The 21,891-nt window shown below is 42.7% G+C and overlaps 1 protein-coding gene across 3 annotated transcripts in view; it reads left to right on the plus strand.

The window, feature by feature from the left end:
* The window catches only part of CLPTM1L (CLPTM1 like), a 66,817-nt gene that overhangs the window by 13,266 nt on the left and 31,660 nt on the right, over window positions 1-21,891 (plus strand). For all 3 annotated transcript variants that reach the window (XM_088445649.1, XM_088445648.1, XM_088445651.1), the window contains exons 4-9: window positions 1,577-1,766; window positions 2,212-2,357; window positions 4,884-4,962; window positions 16,181-16,298; window positions 16,855-16,949; window positions 18,495-18,579. In XM_088445649.1, coding sequence (XP_088301775.1) covers window positions 1,577-1,766; window positions 2,212-2,357; window positions 4,884-4,962; window positions 16,181-16,298; window positions 16,855-16,949; window positions 18,495-18,579 — 713 coding nt within the window. The remainder of the gene's footprint in view (window positions 1-1,576; window positions 1,767-2,211; window positions 2,358-4,883; window positions 4,963-16,180; window positions 16,299-16,854; window positions 16,950-18,494; window positions 18,580-21,891) is intronic.

Genomic DNA, 21,891 nt, shown 5'->3' on the forward strand with positions numbered 1-21,891 from the left:
ATGAGGAAATTGTGGTTCCGACCTTTAATTCACCAGACCTCTCGGCATGTGAGACCTCTTTGGATGTGGTCCGTGCTCTGATGATCTACGTGGACCATACTACTTCCATCAGAAAATCGGACTCCCTCTTTGTCCTATATGGATTCCATAAGAAGGGATGGCCAGCTCTCAAACACTCTGGGCAGATGGATTCACATGACTATCTCACCAGCTTACACGCAGACTGGCCTTCCTGTGCTGACTACAGTGTCTGCTTATTCTACTCGCTCTGTGGGTCCCTCCTGGGCAGCCCGGCGTGGCACCTCAGCTGAACAGCTATGCAAGGTGGCCACCTGGTCATCTGTCCACACCTTTCTTAGATTGTATGTCTTTGATACATTTGCCTCCTCAGGATGCTTCCTTCGGGCGTAGGGTTCTCCTATCAGCTCAGGAGCGATCCCGCCCTTGAACAACTGCTTTAGGACATCCCCAATGTCTCCCTGTAGAGCCCTATGGACCCTGAAGAAGCAAAGGAGATTTATGGTAAAACTTACCTTCGTTAACTCTTTATTCTAAGTCCATAGGGTCCACAGGGCACTGGCCCTGACGCACCTGGCTTCTTTGGGCTTCTCCTCTTGGTCACTTGTTTCTTTTCTGCGTGAGAGTGTGATTCCTCAGTGTACCAGTCTGTCCACTTCTATCCTGCTCCTGCCTTGGGCTTGTTAACAAAACTGAGGTGCCCTCTCGCTGTAGGTGGGATATAGGGGAAAGGACCGGAGCATCCTGGGATTGAAAAGCTTTGCTGTTGGTGTCCGGTCCTCCCAGGTCCCACCTACACCCCAATGTCTCCCTGTGGACCCTATGGACTTCGAAGAGAGAGAGTTAACAAAGGTAAGTTTTACCATAACTCTTCCTTTTTGTATTTACTGTAGGTTTTCCACTTTTTCTTGCTCTATCTCTCTAATTTTTTAAATCAAGTATTTTTATTGAAAATTGTTTGCTTTCTAAAATAAAACGTCAAAACAGAGCATACATATTGCAATAAGCATAGCAAAAGCTGAGTACAAGTCTTGAATTTTTACATTTTTATCTGGTAGTATTTGAGTTATAAGCTTTTGAAAATTTGTAAAATTCCAAATTGTGGCAGTTTTCTTAGGCCAGGAATATGATATTAAAATACATTCTTTTTCAGAACATTACAGCCTTTAGTCATGTAAATATCATGACAAGGTTTGAAGGAAACAACATTTTAAGGTCTCAGACTCGACAGTTCTTTTTCTTAAATGTATGTTTGAGACATTCTCCTATAGACGTGTGCAGAGACTAAAAGTGAATGCTAAGGTAATTAATATTGGATCATTTCACATGGAATAACCCATTGCTCAGTGCCAGGAGGAATTTTATTTCAGATGTCTCTTTATAGTGCCGCTGTTGTATATTATACATACACCACCGCAGAGTGTAAATATCTTGAGGAAATCAAATCGTGAAACAGAGTGTTCTATGGTATTTGTCATCATGCCAAATCTTGTGTGTGTGTGTAATACTATTATGCTTTATTATAAATAAATGTTTCCATCATTTTATTTTTTATTAGAACTGTGAATGTAACTGTACCTAAGAAAACCAGAAATAATGGGACATTATATGCATATATCTTTCTGCATCACTCTGGAGTCTTACCCTGGCATGATGGCAAGCAGGTGCATATTGTGAGCCCACTGACTACTTATATGGTCCCTAGGCCAGAAGAGATAAATCTCATAACAGGAGAAACCGGCACCCAGGTACGAAATTGTTTAGCTATAGTAATAATGCTATTCAAAGTTACAAAATAAATCTTTGGTTTAGATTATTGATAGCTGACCCCCTACCACATTTTCGGCTCCTGGAAAATTGATTGCTTGGTGTGTGTCTTGCTCAGCCAGCAGATCTGTCCAAAATTATTAATCCTTATGTGACAGACTCATGGATGCAGCCAAACTACTTTTTTCTCTTCTTTATATATGTCTAGTCATGTTGCCTAAAATACAGAAAGTTTGTATATTAAACTACTTCTAGTACTTTGTAAGTTTTGTTGTAATAAGTGGTCTGAGTAGTAATGCAATCTTTAGCAATAAACCTGTTCAATGTATGTTATACAGAAAAAGTATATTATTTTAATTAAGGGCTTGTTTTAAATGCAATGTGTAATACTGTTTGTTTGTTTTTGTTTTTTGTTTTTCTTTAAAGCAAATTGATACTGACAAAAAAGAATCAAATGCTTTGGATGAACCTGTCTCACATTGGAGGTCACGGCTGACACTGAATGTTATGGTGGAAGATTTTATTTTTGATGGATCTTCACTACCTGCAGATGTTCATAGATACATGAAGATGTAGGTGTCTATCCATTTTATGTGGAAATATGACCACAGCTGAATAGTGCAAATTGTTTCTCATAAATGTATTATGCCTAATAAATGCATATTGTGCCAATTCAATATGCCTTGGATTAGAATGTACAGTACTGCAATGCATGTCCCCCTGAGGGGTAATGTTGTTTACTGCTGTGTAGTCTTAGAACCCTGGCTTGCCCACATCCACTTCAAACACTATTTATGTTGCCTTTGCTGATGTTTTTAGCATGCATTAGTCACTTGTATCTTCAACTATCCTCCATGCAGCTTGGTGATGTCACACAGACTTATAATCCAATGCATTGTACATTTAGCTCTCTGTCAGACATTGTCACTGCACATTGGCTTGCCACCATCAGGTATACAATTTAAAAATTAAAAAAATATTTATTGATCTAATATTAGGCTGTATAGCATTTTTTTATTGAGAATAATTCACAGGCAGCTCATAAGAAGAATACAGAACCAACAAAAGGTATGGACTTAGGACAAGCCATCAAAAGTCTAGAGATAAAGTTTTGTAACATGAATAGCATAAACATAACAGCAGTGAACATCTTTGACAAAGTAAAGGAAACTCATACTGACACAAAGAGGCAAGCGTGGAGCAAACAAAACATGAAAGGTGGAAATCGGGGATAGCAGGAAAGTAGGAGCGGTGCATGTTAGCAAAGGGTAGATGATCAAATGTCCGCCGGAGGACCATGTAATGGCATTAAGAGGCTGTTGATGTAGGAGTGACAGCAAAGAGTGGCCACAGGTGAGTTTTATAGCTATCTGATTTATGTGAATCTCAACCAGTCATTATAAGCTGCAACAAATTAGCATTTTGTCTAATTGTCAGGATTGGTGGTCCTCCATCATCATGTAAGGGTCAACCCTCTTGAACCACTGAGAGACATGCATAAGAATTTGAAAATGGAAAATGGTCTGCTTAAATGAGCAAGGGTTGGGCAGAGAGAGCACAAAGTGCTGCATCTAGAAATACAGCCACAATGAATGATCAGGCAGGAGTAAAGGTGCTCTGCAGATCGGCACATTTTCATCCCTCCTGAGTCTTAAAATTGGTCAACTTTTTTTTGTGCGCAATCAATTATTATTGGGAAACCACAAGAATATGCAATCACACAAAGTATAAGGAAAAGTGTAAAAATAGCACTAATTTTCCTTTTATCGTTCGCTCCCTTGAAAAAATGAACGAAAATCGTTTAATAAAATCGTATTTTTGAACTACAAACGATTTTTGCATATTCCAAAATCATTGTGTGTGTATGCACCTAAAGATTACATACACCGTTTTCCCAGCCAATTATATATGTGAGCAATGGAGTGACAGGCTGGTATGAGCATGCTGGTGGAATGGCATATTATGTGTCCTTAGTAGTGCACAATTTAGTATACAATATCTTGTGTGCTATAATATTGTCTGTTTGTATAATATGGTTGTCATTTTGATTTTTACCTACAATAAACAACAATATATTTTATGCCTGATCCGCATTATTAAAATTAATCTGTCTCAGTGGTTCTCAGCGATCCAGCAAAACTGTAACTGCATATTAAGTGCTGTAGTTACTGCGGCCCTGCATGTAGTAGTGTAGGGAAGCGAGCAGAATGACATGGATGTTATGTGCTTCTGTCATTATTGGCATTCCTATCTTCAAAATTGGGGCGCTGATATGCAGGCAGGTGTATGAACGGTCAGTGGCACTGACTGTTCCGACAGCTGAGCTATCACTACAGCAGGGACAGCACTGTCCCTGGGTGCAGGCTTCGGGCTGCACATGAGATCTCCTGATGCTTACTATATCTTGCGCATGCCCATTGGAGTTGGCTGAGAGGTGAGACACCATGCATCAGCACTAGGCTGTTGCACTGTGAGCTCTGGCGGGCATTGCCGGAGGGGGGAGTTTTCACTTCCCCACTCTGGCAGACGAGCTGTTTATACATCTCTTTTGTACTGCTTCTCCCCGGTAAATAAGCGAAGCAGAAAGAATTATAGCGGCAGGATCCTCAGGACACCAAACAGTCCACATTTTCCAGGTTACCCAGCAGGTGCACAGGTGTTATCAACTGTCACATTTTAAAGATTCACAAGTGACCTGGAAAACATTAACTGTTTGGGGTCTTAAGGACTGAGTTTGAGAACCACAAAGTTAGGTTATAGATGTACCTACACATCTATAACCTAACTTTGTATATGGCTCATTTGAAGCTAACAATTGTAAAAATTGCAAGCTTTAAACTTTTTGGAGTGATTTTGTCCAGCCCTGCCCTAAAGATACCAGACACTTAAATCTGTAATACAGCTCTGTTAACAGAAACGTAAATGTCCTGAGACGACCACTTGTCTCACTTAAATCCTATACATTGCTCAGGTCTCAATTTGTATAAAAAGCCTGTATTTGTAACTTTGTTCCAGACTCTTTTTATATTCCTTTATTTGTCTAGTGTGATGTTTCATTACAGCAGGTTGATGTTGTATGTGTTTTCTATTTGTTACAGGATACAGTTGGGAAAATCTGTTCATTACCTTCCTATATTATTTATTGATCAGTTAAGTAATCGAGTGAAGGATTTAATGGTAAGTCATAAATTTTCTTTCTTGATTTTCATCTTCCTTTCTTGCTTAACTTGTTTAATAAAATATTACTTAATTTGCGTTCAGATATTTTTGTTCACTATATATTTTTTTCCCTGTGTATTTACCTCCTATTTCTCCTTCATCCACTAGGGGACACTGGAGGCTTCAAGACAAGTGGGGTATAGATGGTGCTAAGTGAAGCTGGCACTTTAAATCTTTTGAAGTGACTAGCTCCTCCCCCTCTATACCTCCCTACAAGCCCCAGTCTTAGCTTGTGCCCGAGTGGAACTGGTTGTGTATACCAGGTTCTCCTTTGGGTTTTAGGTTTTTCTCATAGTGCTACTGCACTGAAGCTGAGGACAGACGGGCAGCATCTGCCACTGCCTGTCTGCTCCGTGGGAGACTGCCTACAGGGACCCGCTCGCAACTGCTTGCAGGTCGCCTGGCGTTCCTGACTACATGAAGAGACCACTGTCTCTGGGTGTACTGCATGCCGCTGCACGCAGCGCACACCGAGTCCCCCGCTAGTCACAACCACAGCTGGCAGTTAGGCAGTCCGTGAGTATGCCCTGGCTACCTCAATTAGTGAGGTGGCCAGGTTAAACAGCAAGCGGTTATTTATTATAGCAACAGTGACTCCGCTTAACGGAGTCACTCAGCAGACAGCGGAAGTATGGCTCTTCCCTCTCACCATGCACTTATGCATTTGAATGAGCGTCATAGCTTGGGGGGGCGTAGCCTAGCTCCGGAGTCCTCCTTTCTCCCAGCGGCCCCAGCGCTTCTCAGAAGTGTGCTGGCGGCCATTATACGGAGGAACAGCATCTGTTGTATAACAATATCGCTGCTGCAGGAAACTGATAGCCTACCTGGAGTGTAAGTAAAACAGTGGAGTTTAGGCAAGCCAGGAGAGCATTTAAGGCAGGTCAGTAACTACTTATTTATCAGTGGTTATTTTCTTCTATGCCTAGCGTTTTCTGGCACTGCTAGGAGCGCTATTAGGGCAAGTATGGCTCTCTCCTGACTCTATATCTCGGTTTCCTCTTTTGACCTTTTTCACTACACTTTCATGTTTGTGTGGTGTCTGTATGTAGCATGACTGGCAGATCTAAGGCGTCTCAAAAGCTATTTACCTGCAAAAAGTGTGCCGATAAGTTTACACAGGGGCAGTCATCTAACTCCCGATTGTGTGACAATTGCAATTCTGAACAACAATCTGCAGGAATGTCAGAACCACTGCCTTGGACGGCGCAGGTTTCCTCCGTTATGTCATCTCTCTCTCTGCTGAGCTGGAGGCTTCTTGAAAAGAGAGGCTTCCAGATCAGCGGCTCTAGAAGAACCAGCATGGACGAGGTGCTTAGCATAATCCATGGAGGGGATCTCAAAAGCCATGACTCTTTCCCATAACACTAAAGGATCCTCACCTCAGGTCTCAAAAAAAGAGACACTTACCCACAGTCCTCCAATCAGACGACTCGGAGGAAGAGGATATGCCAGAATTAGAAGAGGGCGAATATGATCCAAATTTGCCTAAAGAACTCCAAGGGGAGTCTGAGCCGGAATCCGAGGGGATAGAGGCTTCAATTTCTGCAATCCGACAGGTATTGCAGATAGAAGAGGAGGACACAGGTCCTGCTCGACAGTCTTTCTTTCTAAAGAAACAAAGACAGACTCTTGCTTTTCCGGTCTCGGAAGAGCTAGATTCTCTTCTAACATCAGCTTGGGAACATCTGGATAAAAAATTTCAGATGTCCCGGCGGTTACTATCTGTTTATTTTTTTCGGCAGATAACAGAATATCTTGTGAGACTCCCCCCTACAGTAGATTCATCAGTATCACGGCTGTCTAAGAAGACTACGCTTCCAGTTCCTGGGGCCACATCTTTGAAAGACACATCTGACAGGAGATTGGAAAACACTCGTAAGTCCATTTACACAGCTGCAGGGGTGACTCTGCGTCCTGCGATTGTAAGCTGCTGGACTAACCAAGCTATTGAGCTTTGGGCAAAACAGTTGGCTGATGGAGTGAGAGACTAGCTGCCGGTGGAAGACCTTATCCCGTTGGCAGAACATATAGTTGAAGCCTCCAGAACTTCAGCTCTGGTGATTTCAGCATGAAGGGCACTATGGCTTAAACATTGCCAAGCGGACGCAGAATCAAAAAGAGCTGTGGAAGCCCTTCCATTCACGGGAAGTGTATTATTTGGAGCGGAGCTAGATTAGTCATGGATGGATCCTGAATTTCCCCAAGTCTAATCTGCAACCGACGCAGAGGTTACAATTTTTGGGAATGATTATTGACACATTGTCTCATCGTGTGTTCCTCCCTCAGGAAAAGGTAACTTCCATTCAGGAGATGGTGAGGAAGGTCCTTCAACATAGTCAGGTTTCGGTGCATGTTTGCATCCGAATCCTAGGGAAGATGGTGGCGGCCTTCGAGGCCATTCCTTACGGTCGTTTTCACTCCAGGGCTTTTCAGCTAGATCTCCTCTCACAATGGACAGGATCCCATCTTTTCCTTCACCAACGAGTAAGGTTGAGTCCCAGAACTCTGATATCCCTTCTCTGGTAGTTGAACTCTGTTCATCTAATGGAGGGAAAGAAATTCGGAGTCTGGGATTGGACTCTTCTTGCCACAGACACGTCTGAGAGGCAGGGGCGCTATGATTCAAGAACATCACTTCCAGGGCCACTGGACATCACAGGAAGCAATTCTGCCGATTTAACAAATTGGAACTAAGGGCAGTCTTCTACGCTATCCAGACAGCCGATTACGGGGCCGAGCAGTCAGGGTCCAGTCGGACAACGCCACGACAGTGGCATGCATAAACAGACAAGGCGGCACCAGAAGTTGAGCGGCTATGAAGGAAGTAAGCCGGATTCTAATCTGGGCGTAAAAGTTTGCAAGAGCAATTTCAGCAATCTTCATTCCGGCAAAAATTGGGAAGCAGACTACCTCAGCCGGCAGGACGTGCATCCAGGGGAATGGGCACTACTTCCTCAAGTTTTTCACCAGCTGGTCTAACAGTGGGGTCTTCCGCACGTCGACCTCATGGCATCTAGACAATATCAACTGCCTCTCTACTGCTCTCGGACAAGAGACCCGCAGGCATTGACAGTGGACGCACTGTCAGCAGGGTGGCATTTCCAAATTGTCTATCTGTTCCCTCTTCTCCCTCGAATCCTACAACGCATCAAAAGAGAGAAGGCCAAGGTTCTATTGGTAGCTCCGGACTGGCCTCGCAGGGCTTGGTATTCCAACATATTCAACTTCTGCTGATTGATCGATCCGTGGCCCCTGCCACTGAGAGAAGATCTATTACTTCAGGGTCCTTTAGTCTATCCAGACTTAAAGCGGCTACGTTTGACGGCTTGGCTGTTGAAAGGGCCATCTTAAGACATAAAAGGATCCCATCCAAGCTAATCCCTACTATGCTTCGAGCCAGAAAAGAAGTTACTTCAAAGCATTACCATCGTATTTGGAAGGGTTATGTTTCATGGTGTGAACGTAGAGGATCTCCGCTTACAGAATTCAACCTAGCCAAATTTCTGCTTTTTCCGCAAGCAGGTCTCTCAGCAGGTCTACATTTTGGTCCTCTGAAAGTTCAAATTTTAGCTCTCACAGTTTTCTTTCAAAAGGAATTGATACTGGATGTGCAGACCTTTCTGAAAGGTGTGATTAGGTTACAGCCACCTTTTATTCCTCCTACAGCTCCATGGGACTTGGATCTAGTCCTTTCTTTCTTACAGTCTTCCCTATTTGAACCTTTGGAGGCTGTGGAGTTAAAATATCTTTTGTGTGGAAGGTAACGCGTCTCACACTGGCTTCAGCCAGGAGGGTGTCGGAACTGGGAGCTCTATCCTGACGTCCTCAATACTTGATATTTCATGAGGATAGAGCGGAACTCTGTAATAAAATGGATTTTCTTCCTAAGGTGGTTTCGGTTTTCCACATCAACCAACACAGGATTCAACTTCGACTAAATCCTTAGATGTTGTTAGGGCTCTTCAGATATATGTGGAGAGGACTGCAGCCATACGTAAAACAGACACTTTGTTTTGTATGATGCTGTTCGTCCTGGTTGGCCAGCTTTCAAACAGTCGTTGGCTCACTGGATTCGTCTGACCATCAGACAGGCGTATATGGCCTCATCTAGGCAACCTTCACCTTCTATTACAGCGCTATTCGCTCAGTGGGTGCCTCATGGGCAGCTGCTCGCGGGGTTCCCATGGAATCTCTTTGCCAGGCGGCTACTTGATCAGGCTGGCATACCTTTGTTCCTTTCTACAGATACGACACTTTAGCGGCTGCTGCAGCGCAGTATGGCCGGTCTGTGTTGCAGGGTTCTCAGCGCTCTCCCGCACGTGATGGGAGCTCTGGGACGACCCCACTGTCTTGAAGTCTCCAGTGTGTCCCCTAGTGGATGAAGGAGAAAACAGGATTTTGGTACTTACCGATAAATCCCTTTCTCCGATTCCACAGGGGACACTGGACACCCACCCTGCACTGTTCCTTCCTGCCACACTTTGTGGTCATTTTTTGTTATGACTGTTAGAGACCTGTTTTGTTGTCTCTTGTTGTATTTCTGTTTTTTCAACCGTTTCAAATGTTTTGTGTACTTTCGCCGCCTCCTGTTCTGTTTGTCTTTTTTTCTAAGCTCCCCTCGGGCACAGTTTCCTAAGACTGGGGCTTGTAGGGGGGTATAGAGGGGGAGGAGCTAGTCACTCTTCAAAAGATTTTAAAGTGCCAGCTCCACTTAGCTCCGTCTATACCCCACTGTCTTGAAGCCTCCAGTATCCCCTGTGGAATCGGAGAAAGGGATTTATCGGTAAGTAATAAAATCCTGTTTTGCTGTACCATCACTCTCATTTATTGGCTATATTTCTCAGTTTCTAGGAAAAGCACACCCATGGTTTGCTTCTATTGCGGATTGCCTTGTCATGCTACTGTTTCATGTGACACTGATATCTTCTAAATGAGTGGATCAATTAATTTGTGTCAGATGACTGAACTGAGTGGCTTGAATAATACCACATTATAAATATATGAACTGACAAACTCAATCAGCAAATATAATGAAATCATTTGAAAGCACAGGCCAGGGTGTTTTGCCAACAAAATATATCTTATGGAAAAATACAGCATTCTAATTACAGAAATATGTGGATTATGATTAATGCTGCTAGAACTACATACTTTAGTTTAGTTGAATTGTCAGTACATGTAAATACATTTATGAAATTATATTCTAAATTTATTTTAAAACTTTAAGTATATTGTGGAAATGATCTGTCTTTTGACAAGTGTTATTTACGTGACAAGGAATTAACAAGTGCATTTATTAATTCAGCATCATCGTTTAAAATTTTTTTAAAATGATTTTCCCACATATTCTGTAGTAAATTCTAACTAGTCATATTTGTGTGAATTAGAACATGTGAATTAGAATTGAATCGTAAATTTTGTATAATATGGTAAAAATGTCAGTCAATGCTGCAGCCCCACCACACACCTGGGGTTTCATTGTGGTGGTAAATAGGATCTGTCCTCTGGGAGGTGGAGGATGGTTGGCAACTATTTAAGCCACGATTGCACCTGTCCCTATACCACTTGGGCGGTTGCCATTTAACAGCAGAGTGAGACAGGGCCTAGCGCAGGTTGTCTCAATTGTAGTCTCGCTTATTAGCTGTCCCACTTGGCGCTTTCTTGTGGGAGTGCTCTCATTGGCTAGTCAGTCATTCACCCAGTGAGAGGGGAGTCCTCTGTCTCCCCTTCGGTGCTCATCTGATTCCTGCCAGCAGCAGCAGGTCCATGCTGAGGGACACAGCAGCCAGTCACTAAATTCCGGCAAGGGGGACACTGAACAAGGCTGGCATTCCTCGTCTCTTACCGTAAGGGCAATGTTGAAGCTGTCTCAACAGTTGGCAGGCAGCAAAGCACCCCTAATCCTGCTCCCATGAGCTGCTCTGACTCCCATTTGCAGATGGGACCATCAGGGGCTTTTTCGACGAGGGTTTAAACGCCCTTCCTTCCACTCAGTCTGTTGAGCCTCCATGTGCTCAGGGCTTGGTCTGCTTGGTAAAGGGGTTGGTACATGTCTCCATCTTTGAAGAGGCTCTTGAACCTTCCTCAGGGGTTTGGGTGAGGAGTTTAGATGGGTGGTAATTGGAGTCTCCAGGGTATACTCCAGTCCTGGGAGTAATCCAATTTGGAGACTTCATCTGAGGGTAAGGATGAGCATCTGGATGAATCAGATCTGAATTTTTTTTCAGATGATCCTGGCCGGCCAACAGATTTTGCATATCTCAGACTGTGAGCCTTCAGAAACTCAGGAGGTCAAAAGAGAACGTAAACAGCTGGTTACCTTTCCTTCCTCCCGCAAATTGGAGGATCTGCTGTCCACAGCGTTTATGTCCTCTTCTGCTCCAAAGCGAAGGACCACTCTTGGTCCATCCTTTTGTTCCTTTTGCCCCCCCTGGTAAAAAGTGGTTCTGCAGGACCAGGGATCAGTCCTTTTCTGCCAGAGGTAGCAAATGCAAAAGCTGTCAATGGCATCCCTGACGCTCTGAGGTCAGGCCCTCAGAAAATCCTTCTGCATGATTGGTTACACAGCCACATAGGGGATCCTATGGTGGGAGTGTCTTCAGTTTCTGAAAAATATTGTTTCAGTCCTCTTTTGATGCCTGTATACGGAGCATCATTTCTGTGGAGTACAATATAGACCTCCTTTTTCCAGTGGGCCGGAGGTTGAAGGGTTTTTATTTATTATCTTTTTGTGGTACCAAAATTTGAATGGCTCATTTAGACCCATCCTGAATCTTAAATCTCTGAATGTTCACTTGAGGTTCCAGAGTTTCAAGATTGAATCCTTGCAGTCTGTTCTCTGGCAAGGAACAAGAGGAATTGTTAGTGTCCATGATAATTCAGGATGCTCATCTTCTCATTTCTATCTGGGAACCTTACCAATATCTCCTTCGGTTTCAAATACAGGATGATCATTACAAATTCAGGGCTCTGCTCCAAGGACTCTCGTCTGTCACCTGCTCTTCATGATGTGATAGTAGTCATCTGATAAATGCCCCGTCACTGGAGATACTTCACTCCCATGTCCTCCTGACACGTCAGACTGTCATATCTCATGGATGAATTGTGAATTTCAAAAAATCCAATCTGGTTCCGTCCCAGAGGCTGCTTTTCCTGGGCATGCTGTTCGACACCTACTTTCACCAGACAAGATCCTTGCCATCCAGTCCCTGGTACGATTGGTCCTGAGGAAACGCAAGGTTTCGGTCCACTTGTGCATATTGGGGATGTTGGCCTCCTTCGAAGCAGTCCTGTTAACAGGTTCTATTTCTGGGATCTTCAATTGGAATTGCTGGCTACATAGGACGGTTCTCATCTCCACCTGTCTCAGTTCTTTCACCTCTCTCCTCAGACTCGCCTATCGCTACTCTGGTGGCTGGACTCCAAACACCTCTGCAACGGTCGTTTCTTCACGATAGACTCCAATAACCACGGATGCCAGTCTATGGGGCTGGGGAGCTGTAATCTTCCAGTTCTAATTTCAAAAAGTATAGTATTCTCAGGAGGCGTTGTTGCCTCAGCCAGAAGAGTTTCAGAGCTGGGCACCTTGTCCTGTAGCTCTCCTAATCTTATTTTTCATGACGACAGGGTGGAACTCTGTATAAAAACTTCAATCTTGACTAAGGTTTTTTTTCTCAAGTTCCATATCAATCAGCCGATTATGGTTCCGGTGCTTCCCTGCAGTGACTTTTCACCAGTGCGTGTTTCCGGTCATTCCTTGGATGTGTGGTATGGGCTTTAGTTTTACATTAGCCGAACCTTCACTTTGCTTATTATGACTCTCATAAGCAGGGTTTGGCAGACTCCTATTTATCCTGCTGGCTTTGTGCAGTCATAAATCTTCAGTATCTCCCGTGTCCCCCCAGCACTTCCTGTGTATGACCACCAATAGATACAAGGGTCAGTGGCTCAGAGGAAACAGGGAGAAAATACCACTGGCTGCTACTTCAGGAGGTGTCTTCACTTCCTGACCATAAATTCAATACAGAAAGAGGGAGCGCTCTATGCTATTGGGATAAAGTATCTCAGTTATAATCTGTGTACGGTGTGAAACTGGTGTGTAGTCCAAAGTCTATATATCTCTATAATGTGGATTAAATTAATTTATTTTGTATAGTGTCATTTATACACAGTCTATATACTCTGGCTGGCAAAAACTGTAGGCTGGATGTTGACAGATAGGTTGTATAGGTGATTTCTCAAAAACTGTAGGCAGGATATTGATTTCAGATGCATGAAAATCCTTCCTTAGCCACATCTACATTATGGATCCCTCCTTTGTAGTACTCCTATTGTCAGCTGAAGCAAGTAATGCTCTCCGTCCCAGTCCGTGGATAAAAATAATAATTAGTGCTGTATCAGGATGGTACAGCCGCTATGTTGCAGGTATTAAGATGGATACTACTTACCAGAGGGTTGTCTGCTGGTCCGTTAAGTTACTTTCGTTCTGACCTCCCATTGGTGGTTGTGTGGTTAGATCTAAAATTGGGTTCTGCAAACGACCTGTGACGTCACACCCACTTGACCCGTAACCAAATGGGGAGGGGCAAGAATCCGAAGGGGGGACAAAAGTGTTCGCTCGCAAGGTTTCGGGCACGGTGGCTTGCTACGCTCGCCACAAATATATATTCTCCCTCTATGCCCTTGTGGATGGTAACACTGGAGCAGTCCGGCACTGACAAGGCGGTCACGTGGTTGCAACATCAGAGAGGTCCTTTCTCCAACTAGGAACTAGCAGCAACCGTGGTTGTGTGCAAGTGAGGGGACTGGGCACTAAATCAATTATGAGTATTAGAGACAAAATTGTAAACCTCACTTTTATTCTCACATGAATGCAACTGCATGTAACGGCAGTATAAAAAGTCAATTGAAGTATATAAATAGTCTTTGTGTGGGTGCTCCAACATGTTTTGTCCCTCCTTGGGACTTTTTCAAGGGTAAATGTCTAGTGTTCTTCTTACCATGCTTAATACTTACAGTCCTTGGTATAACTCCTGGGTTCTGTACTTTGCGCGTGCATCAGCTGCTGCGACTGAGCATGTGCTGTCCCATGCCGGTGACTGTTAGGCTGCATATAGACCTTTTGGGTTAGTGCGCGTTACTCTCATTCGTTACCATGTTAAGAGTCCTCTAGTGTTCATATTCCAGACTTCTCCTATGACGGCAGCCATCTTTGGGTGGTGCAATTTTTGCTGATTGCTTTTCTCTCTCATTGTTCGTGTCTCATACATAATCCACTTGCAAGTGTCATTTAATATATAGCTTTTGTAGAAATGTTTTTTTAATGCAGTGGTGGATGAACTATGCATTCTTAATATATGTACGAGCATCCAATTATAATGCATAAGTCGCAAATATGTACTTCCGATTACGGGCCGTTTGTATAGCCATTGGCGAAAACGGACGTTTTCGCCAATAAAAGGCAAAAATTTCTCCAAAAAACAGGCGAAAACAGCAACAGGCGAAAAAAACAGGAGAAAAGTTTTCTCCAGGCAAAATAAAATGCAAAATCCCTATTTTTGGCTAAAAATGTCTGACAGGCGAAATTACATCATCAGCGAGAACTTTTCGCCGGTCTCGGCTTTTCGCCGGCAATTGAATACGGCCCTTTGTTACTTATTCTCTCAGTTATGTTTAACCAAGCCCATGACAGAGTGGAGGTCAGGTGGGGTACAAAAGTTGGAGGATCCATGTCAAATAATTTAAGGCGCTAGGCTCCACACACCATTGTTTATACACCAGTCTGCCCCATGGAATCGGAGAAAGGGATTTTACCAGTAAGTACCAAACATCCTGGTTTTAAATTAAATATGGGATCTCCACCAATTCGGATTGTTGGGAGTAGATGGGATTACCCAACAAATGTAATACTTTGCATTTCCAAATCCTTTTTAAAGCTTCTGTATCAAATATTTTATTAAATATAAGTGTGTTTTACACCCAAAATATGACACTATCCTGAAGCATCTGTACAGCGAGGAGGGGAGTGTCTTGATATATTGTATGCAGAGGCTTCAGATTCAAACAGGACACAGGGCCCATCCAGCAGTTCAATCTTTGTTCTGGAAACCCTCCTTTATGGGTACCTGAACTTCTTTGTCATATTCCTTTTTACATAGATGCCCAATACATATGTGCTTTTAACACCACAGAGTTCTTACACCAATTTTACACTTCATTACTCTCTGTGTGTCCACATTTATATTCTCATATTGGCTACATGTTACCAAAGCCCCCCTATAAAGTTCAACAGTCAAGTTTCTTATTGGAACACCTTATTTTAATGAGCTGATTGACTACCAGGATCACTAACCCCACTCACTTCATCTTTCTGTCTCTGTCCCCAGTTTTTTTTATTGAATGAGTGAACAGAAGCACAGAATCCAAGTCAAGTGCAGTTATAAACTTATGTAAACTAATTTTGATAGCTTCTAGTTTTAAACACAATTGTGTAAATAATGGTAATACCAACTTTCTGAAAAGCTTTATGTAGTACAGATCTCCCTTTTGTGGAGCAAAGCGAGCACCCCATATATATTTTTACACACAACATAAATCTGCTCAAAATGAAGCAGTGGTGACAGGATTTTGACACCTGGAGAGTGGCACAAATGCTTATGGGCACTCTCTCAGAATCCCCCTCCTGGTACTCCATTTGACACCAAGTGAGATGGTTGTAGAGGAAAGAGTGGATAGATGCCACTCTCTATATCGTAGTTGCCTTGATACAGTACAGACATTGACGTGTAAAACTAAAAGGTGCATAAAGTCCAGCAATTTGTGCTTGTCAATGTATCAATGCCAGTTCCTTGTTTCAGTTAGCAGAAAGCAAGATGTGTAACAGTGATGCTGTTAGTTACTATATACATTGGTCAAAGCTATAAAAGCTTTTATTACTGTATATGTGCTCACTTTGCTTTATGATGCACTGCTCCACATGAAATGACATTTACTTTTTATCCTAAGAGACTTGTGGAACACTGGGATTTACCTGCTTATGTTTATGTAGTGTCTTGTATGGAGTAGACAACTGATTACTAGAATTGTTATCTTATACCTGCTTCTTTATTTGTGTTTATCTCTGCGCCTTCTTTCTCATTTCAAATTTGATAACTCTCCAAAATTCAATTTAATGTAGATGATAAACCGGTCTACAACAGAGCTTCCTCTTACTGTTTCATATGACAAGATTTCATTGGGAAAACTTAGATTCTGGATTCACATGCAAGATGCTGTCTACTCTTTGCAGCAGTTTGGTATGTTCTCTTGCAGAATGTATTCTGTGGCCATTCCGCTTACTGTGTAACTATTGTTATAGTTTTCTGATTCAATGGTATTATTATTGTTTATTATTAATTTACATGGCACCACATTCGGTCTGCAGCGCCGTACAGATAAATAAACAGAAGCAGTGCAACTAAAATGATAAGAGTGCAAAAGACTTAAAGTATGAAACAATTGCATAACATAGTATACAAACTACATAATCATGGCTGCATATGCGGTCCTAATAATTACAAAAGCAGAGCCGGCTGATCCAAAAGGATTGGCATTGCTGTAGGGAGGAGATGATGGTTATATAAGTGAGGGATGGAAAAGTACATGAGGGAAGAGGGCCCTGCCTGCGAGAGACAGGGTTGACATAGAGGGGAGAGACAGTGAGCGAGGAGCATAGTACACTCAATATTACCTGTATGGTCCACCTAAAAAATACACACAGTATACTTTGCTAATGGATTAATAATGTATATATTTTTGTGCTAACAGTTATCATATAACAGGGTTTTTTTGTGTTTTTTTTTTTATTACCAGGATTTTCAGAAAAAGACGCAGATGAAGTAAAGGGAATATTTGTGGACACCAACCTTTATTTTTTAGCCCTCACTTTCTTTGTGGCAGCATTTCATGTAAGATTATCTACTGTCTATATTATAACGGGAATATGAATTAGTATATAAATATTTAAGTAGCATTGGTGTACTATGGTTAGTATATATAGGTCCAGCCCGAGCTGAATTTTTTTAGGTAAGAAAAAAAATTTGTACGACGCCCAAAAAATTAATGAGGTGTCTTCTCGTTGAAAAAGCCATGCATGGTGGTACCTCAAACTCAATGAGTGCAAGCAGCGCACACTCCCCAGAGCCCCTCTCTCGACAAACAGACAGACACCAGGAGATTATATATATATATATATAAATATATATATATATATATATATATATATATAATATATATATAATTAATCTTTATTTTTTATTTTTTTTAAGTAACTTGTATTACTTTGGAGCCTGGTCTGAGATCTGGGACTCTTCTCCAACGGCAGGCCCCAGCCTTCTTCTGCGTGCACTGCTACTGCAACATGATGCCTGGCAGACCCACCCATAGAAACCAAGGGAGATCCGCAGACGTAGCCCGCCCCTGGTAATAGAATGGCGCGGTGCAGGCAGCTGTGTCACAGTGACACACAGTCTGACTGCCACCAGCCAGCCTGAGCTGCATGTCGTTGGCTGCGGCTGGGTTAAGACATACTCCTCTATGCGGCGCCTTACTCTGCTGCAGAGACATGTTTATAAAGGCAGGCTGTGCAAAGCGCCTAAACCCAGCTTAAAAGGGTCTTTTATCTGTATAAGGAATGCAGAATTCATATGCAACAGAATGTTGACTCTTTTATAAATGCTTCCAATATGCCTGATGTTATTTTACCCGACTGACTTTGAGACACTTTAATCCTTCCCCCTCCTTGATCATATACTTATCTTTTTTTTACATTCACCTAAAGTACTGGTTTAAAAATTACTTCCTACAACTGCTGTCTGCTTAGTGCAAATGACTGAAATAGTCTCTGTTAAGCAGCGTGATATACATGCGCTATATAAATAACTGTTAAATACATTTGTATTTGTTTTATGCCTCTGAGCAATTTGATATCTGTTCACTATTTCAAAGTACTGTGCTGAATGGCATGTACATTAACAAATACAAGCCTGTGTCATCATGTATTACTAGCTCACAGGTTTAAAACTGAACAGACATGAAATACAAAAAGCAGCATATCCAGATACATTTCTATTAGTTCAGATTAGGGGTGAGCGGGTTCGGTTTTACTCGGATCTTTAAACGGCATTTTATTGGCTATCGCCTATCATGTGTTTTGGATAGCCAATATAATAAATCCGAATTTGCGGTAAAGTGGCGATAAGAACCGAGTAAATCCGAGTAAAACCGAACCCGCTCACCCCTAGTTCAGATACGTGACTTCAGTTGCTATTAGGTAGGCATTCATATAAACAATTTACTTTGTAGCCATATAATATGTTTATTTAATGTTTCCTATTTTAAATAATTATTCTGGTGACTATATTCAGTCCATTGATGGGGATTTTAAGATGTTCATTATTATTTTATTAATATTTTGCATTTATCTGCAATATATTTTTTTTTTTATTTTGCAGCTGCTGTTTGATTTTCTTGCATTTAAAAATGACATCAGTTTCTGGAAAAAGAAGAAAAATATGGTTGGCATGTCAACAAAAGCAGGTATGATTCTGAACTATGCTAGTTATATTAAGACCATTAGCAAATAGCTTTTGGTAAGAATTAGTTTGTCATGAGCCGTAGTGGTGCCATCACCCATTAGTTGTGCACACGGGTGCACAGTTAAGAGGACGTCTTAATATAAATAAACACTCATGAATCTAAGTCAGTCATTACTTCAGTGAAATCACTGGTACCTTGCAAACCCACTTGAATAATACATTTCTTCTTCGGGGTTCGTAGGGATCCACAGGGATACCATGGTCATATTATGGTTGGAAGGCACCAAACAGTTAAAGCTTCTGCTCCCAGAATGCCCCGGGTCCTCCATCTATATCCCGCCCCTAGCCATAGGACTTCAGTTGTTTGTTTGGTACGGCAGGATCAAGACGCATCTTTGTAACAGGGGACTGCTCTGGCTGTTTAAGCTTTTATTTTTATGTTTTCTCTTATGTTTCAGTTAGCAGTACTCGGCGTCTGTATTAAGACGCAGATAATGCGACTCCATCTACCTTCGCCGGGCCGCAACATCAATAATTGTGCTGTTGATTTCGTCGGGTCGCGGCTGAGCTTGACTAAAAGCACTGCTACGACTTGGACTGCACCAGATACTCGGAGATATTGGGTAAGGCGATTCCTCGCTTACGAGGAATCGCGCGCGGCAGTCCTTCTGGTGTCAGACGCACCAGAAGCCGCTGCTGTCAGGGCCCGGGATTGTACTGCCTCCTCACTACACCAGCCAGGGCCTTATCGTCTGACGCCTGGGACCGGCAGCAGAGATGCAATCTGCTGCCATGAGGCCAGCATACCCGGCTGGTTAACGCAGCTTAGGGGAGGTAGGCGCTCCCTCGGCAGCTCCGACCCAGATGCAGTCCCTATGAAGGGTTTCACGCATTTGGGATGCTACATCTACCCTCCACGTGTATATGACACGCTCATGGTCCACGCTCAGTGCTCCCTGTAGCTGTGGTCTCAGGAGGGTCTTGGTCAGTCTCCCTGTATATCTCTCCATTGGTTAAGGTATATGGTGCTCTAAGTCCTACCATTCCTTTGCGATGTTGTAGTTGATTTAGACCCGATTGTAATTATATTACATATGTATTGTTTGTGACTGTTTGCTAGCTGCTAATTGACTGTCTTTGATTTCTAAATCTGTCAAATATAACTATCACTGTTTTCTCTCCATCCTCTTGGGGTGGAGGTTTCTTTCTGAGTACTTCACATTCGATTGAGATTTTGTGAAGGCTGTCATATAACATTGCAATTATTGCCTTTATTTACCATGTCAAAAGATAAAGGGAAACAGGAGGGGGAGGAGCCTATGCTGGTTGCATGTAAGTCATGTACTGCTTATTTGTCCTCTCTCAGGATGTAAGGGATGGTTTGTGTGTTGTCTGTTTATGAAGTGTCACCTCACCAATCCAGTTTACCTGTCCCTGAACAGAGCCTTCTTGGGTTTCCTCTTTGTCCCAGGTTATGATGAAGGTTGTGGATCGTATGGCTGCTCCTACGATGCCTCCTGGGATGGGGTGTCCACAGTATATTATGTCCTCATATGCATCCTTCATGGGAGGATGTTTATGGCCATTCTAGTCAGAGTATGGCACCATCTAATGTTGATAACAGACCAGTAGTAACCTAAGCGCAAGTTATGTTTTTATCAGTCTGCCCAACATATGATTTCGGATGCATCATAAGGGAAATCAGATGATGCACAGGGTTCCTCTCCAGGATCTAGCTCTGGGGAGGAGGATCAGCTGTCCTCGGTGGATGTTCCTTTGGTGAGGGTGGTTAAATCAATCCTAGATATTCAGGATGATGAACCAGCTCATAGTAAGAAGGCTCCAATGTTTAATCGTAATCAAATGATAGCGCCAAAACCAGGGGCGCGTATCTATAATGGGTGCAGGGTGTGCGGGGAACACGGGCCCCTGGATCCGTATCCATGTTGAGCGTACAAACTCTGTTAGAAAATCAGATGCTCTTTTTGTGTTATATGGTTTTCACTAATGAGGATGGCCGGCTAACAAACAGACCCTAGCTCGATGGTTATGTATGAATATCTCTCAGGTGTACACATAGGCTAATCTCCCTGTCCCAAACAGTGTGACAGCACATTCTACTCTGTCTGTAGGGCCATCTTGGGCTTTTACTCGTGGTGCCTCTGCTGAGCAATTGTGCAAGGCAGCCACGTGGTCTTCTGTTCACACCTTCCTTAGGTTTTATGCCTTTGATACTTTTGCCTTTCAGGATGCTTTCTTTGAGCGATGAGTTCTCCTTTCTGCTCAGTGGCGTTCCCCGCCCTAGAGGAACTGCTTTGGGCCATCCCCATGGTATCCCCGTGGATCCCTATGGATCCCGAAGAAGAAAATTAGAGTTATGGCAGACTTACCTAGATAACTCCTTTTCTTCGAGGTCCACAGGGCGCCCACGCTGACGCACCTGGCTTCATTGGGTAATTTTCTTTCGGCCACAGATGACCTCATTTTATGTAAGAGTGTTTCTGGTGTACGATTGTTCTTCTCCTCTTTCCTTCTCCTGCCTTGAGGCCTTTTAACTAAACTGAAGTCTTATGGCTAGGGGCTGGGTATAATAATGATGATGATAATTAATAAAATATGGAGGAGGACCCGGGGCATTCTTGGAACAGAAGCTTTAACTGTTTGGTGCCTTGTCTTCCAACCATAATATCGCCATGGTATCCCTGTGGACCCTATGGACCTCAAAGAAAAGAAGTTATCTAGGTAAGTCTACCATAACTCTCATTTTTAGTTTTAGTCCTTGTATTAAACGATCTCTTTAGGCGCATTAGGGTGTCATTGCATTCAATCTGAACTTGGGAATGTCAGTGGTGTCCTGAGTTTGTAAATACACATGTCCCGGGACTATGGATTTGATGCAGAGAGATTCATTTAGCTCAATGACTGAAGCCCTGCTAATGGCATGAATAATGTATTAAAGGTACATACACTTCTGCTCTTTTCATGTGTTTAGAATTAATCCGTTAATCTAGTGGATTTAAAAACGATGTGCTAGTATGAGGAAGACAAGGGGGCATTTAGTTCCCTCCCATATTTACCCTGAAAAAAGAGCAATTTCTCTTAAATTATTTTTGGGGAACACTACTAATCTTGGGGTATATTGGGCGCAATGCAGGATTTGGCATTCAAACTGCTACAAGTTGTTTGTAATGTAGCTCCTCCCATATATATCTCCTTCTTGCAGCAGCTCCTTTGTTTTTTCCGGGTACCTTAGCAGGATGAGTGCACTACAGATGGCTGTCTAGGCAGCTTGTAGCTTTTTATTTTTCTCCTC

Source organism: Taudactylus pleione, unplaced genomic scaffold (assembly GCF_031769625.1).
Source record: "Taudactylus pleione unplaced genomic scaffold, aTauple2 ptg000386l, whole genome shotgun sequence".
Taxonomy (NCBI): Eukaryota; Metazoa; Chordata; class Amphibia; order Anura; family Myobatrachidae; genus Taudactylus; species Taudactylus pleione.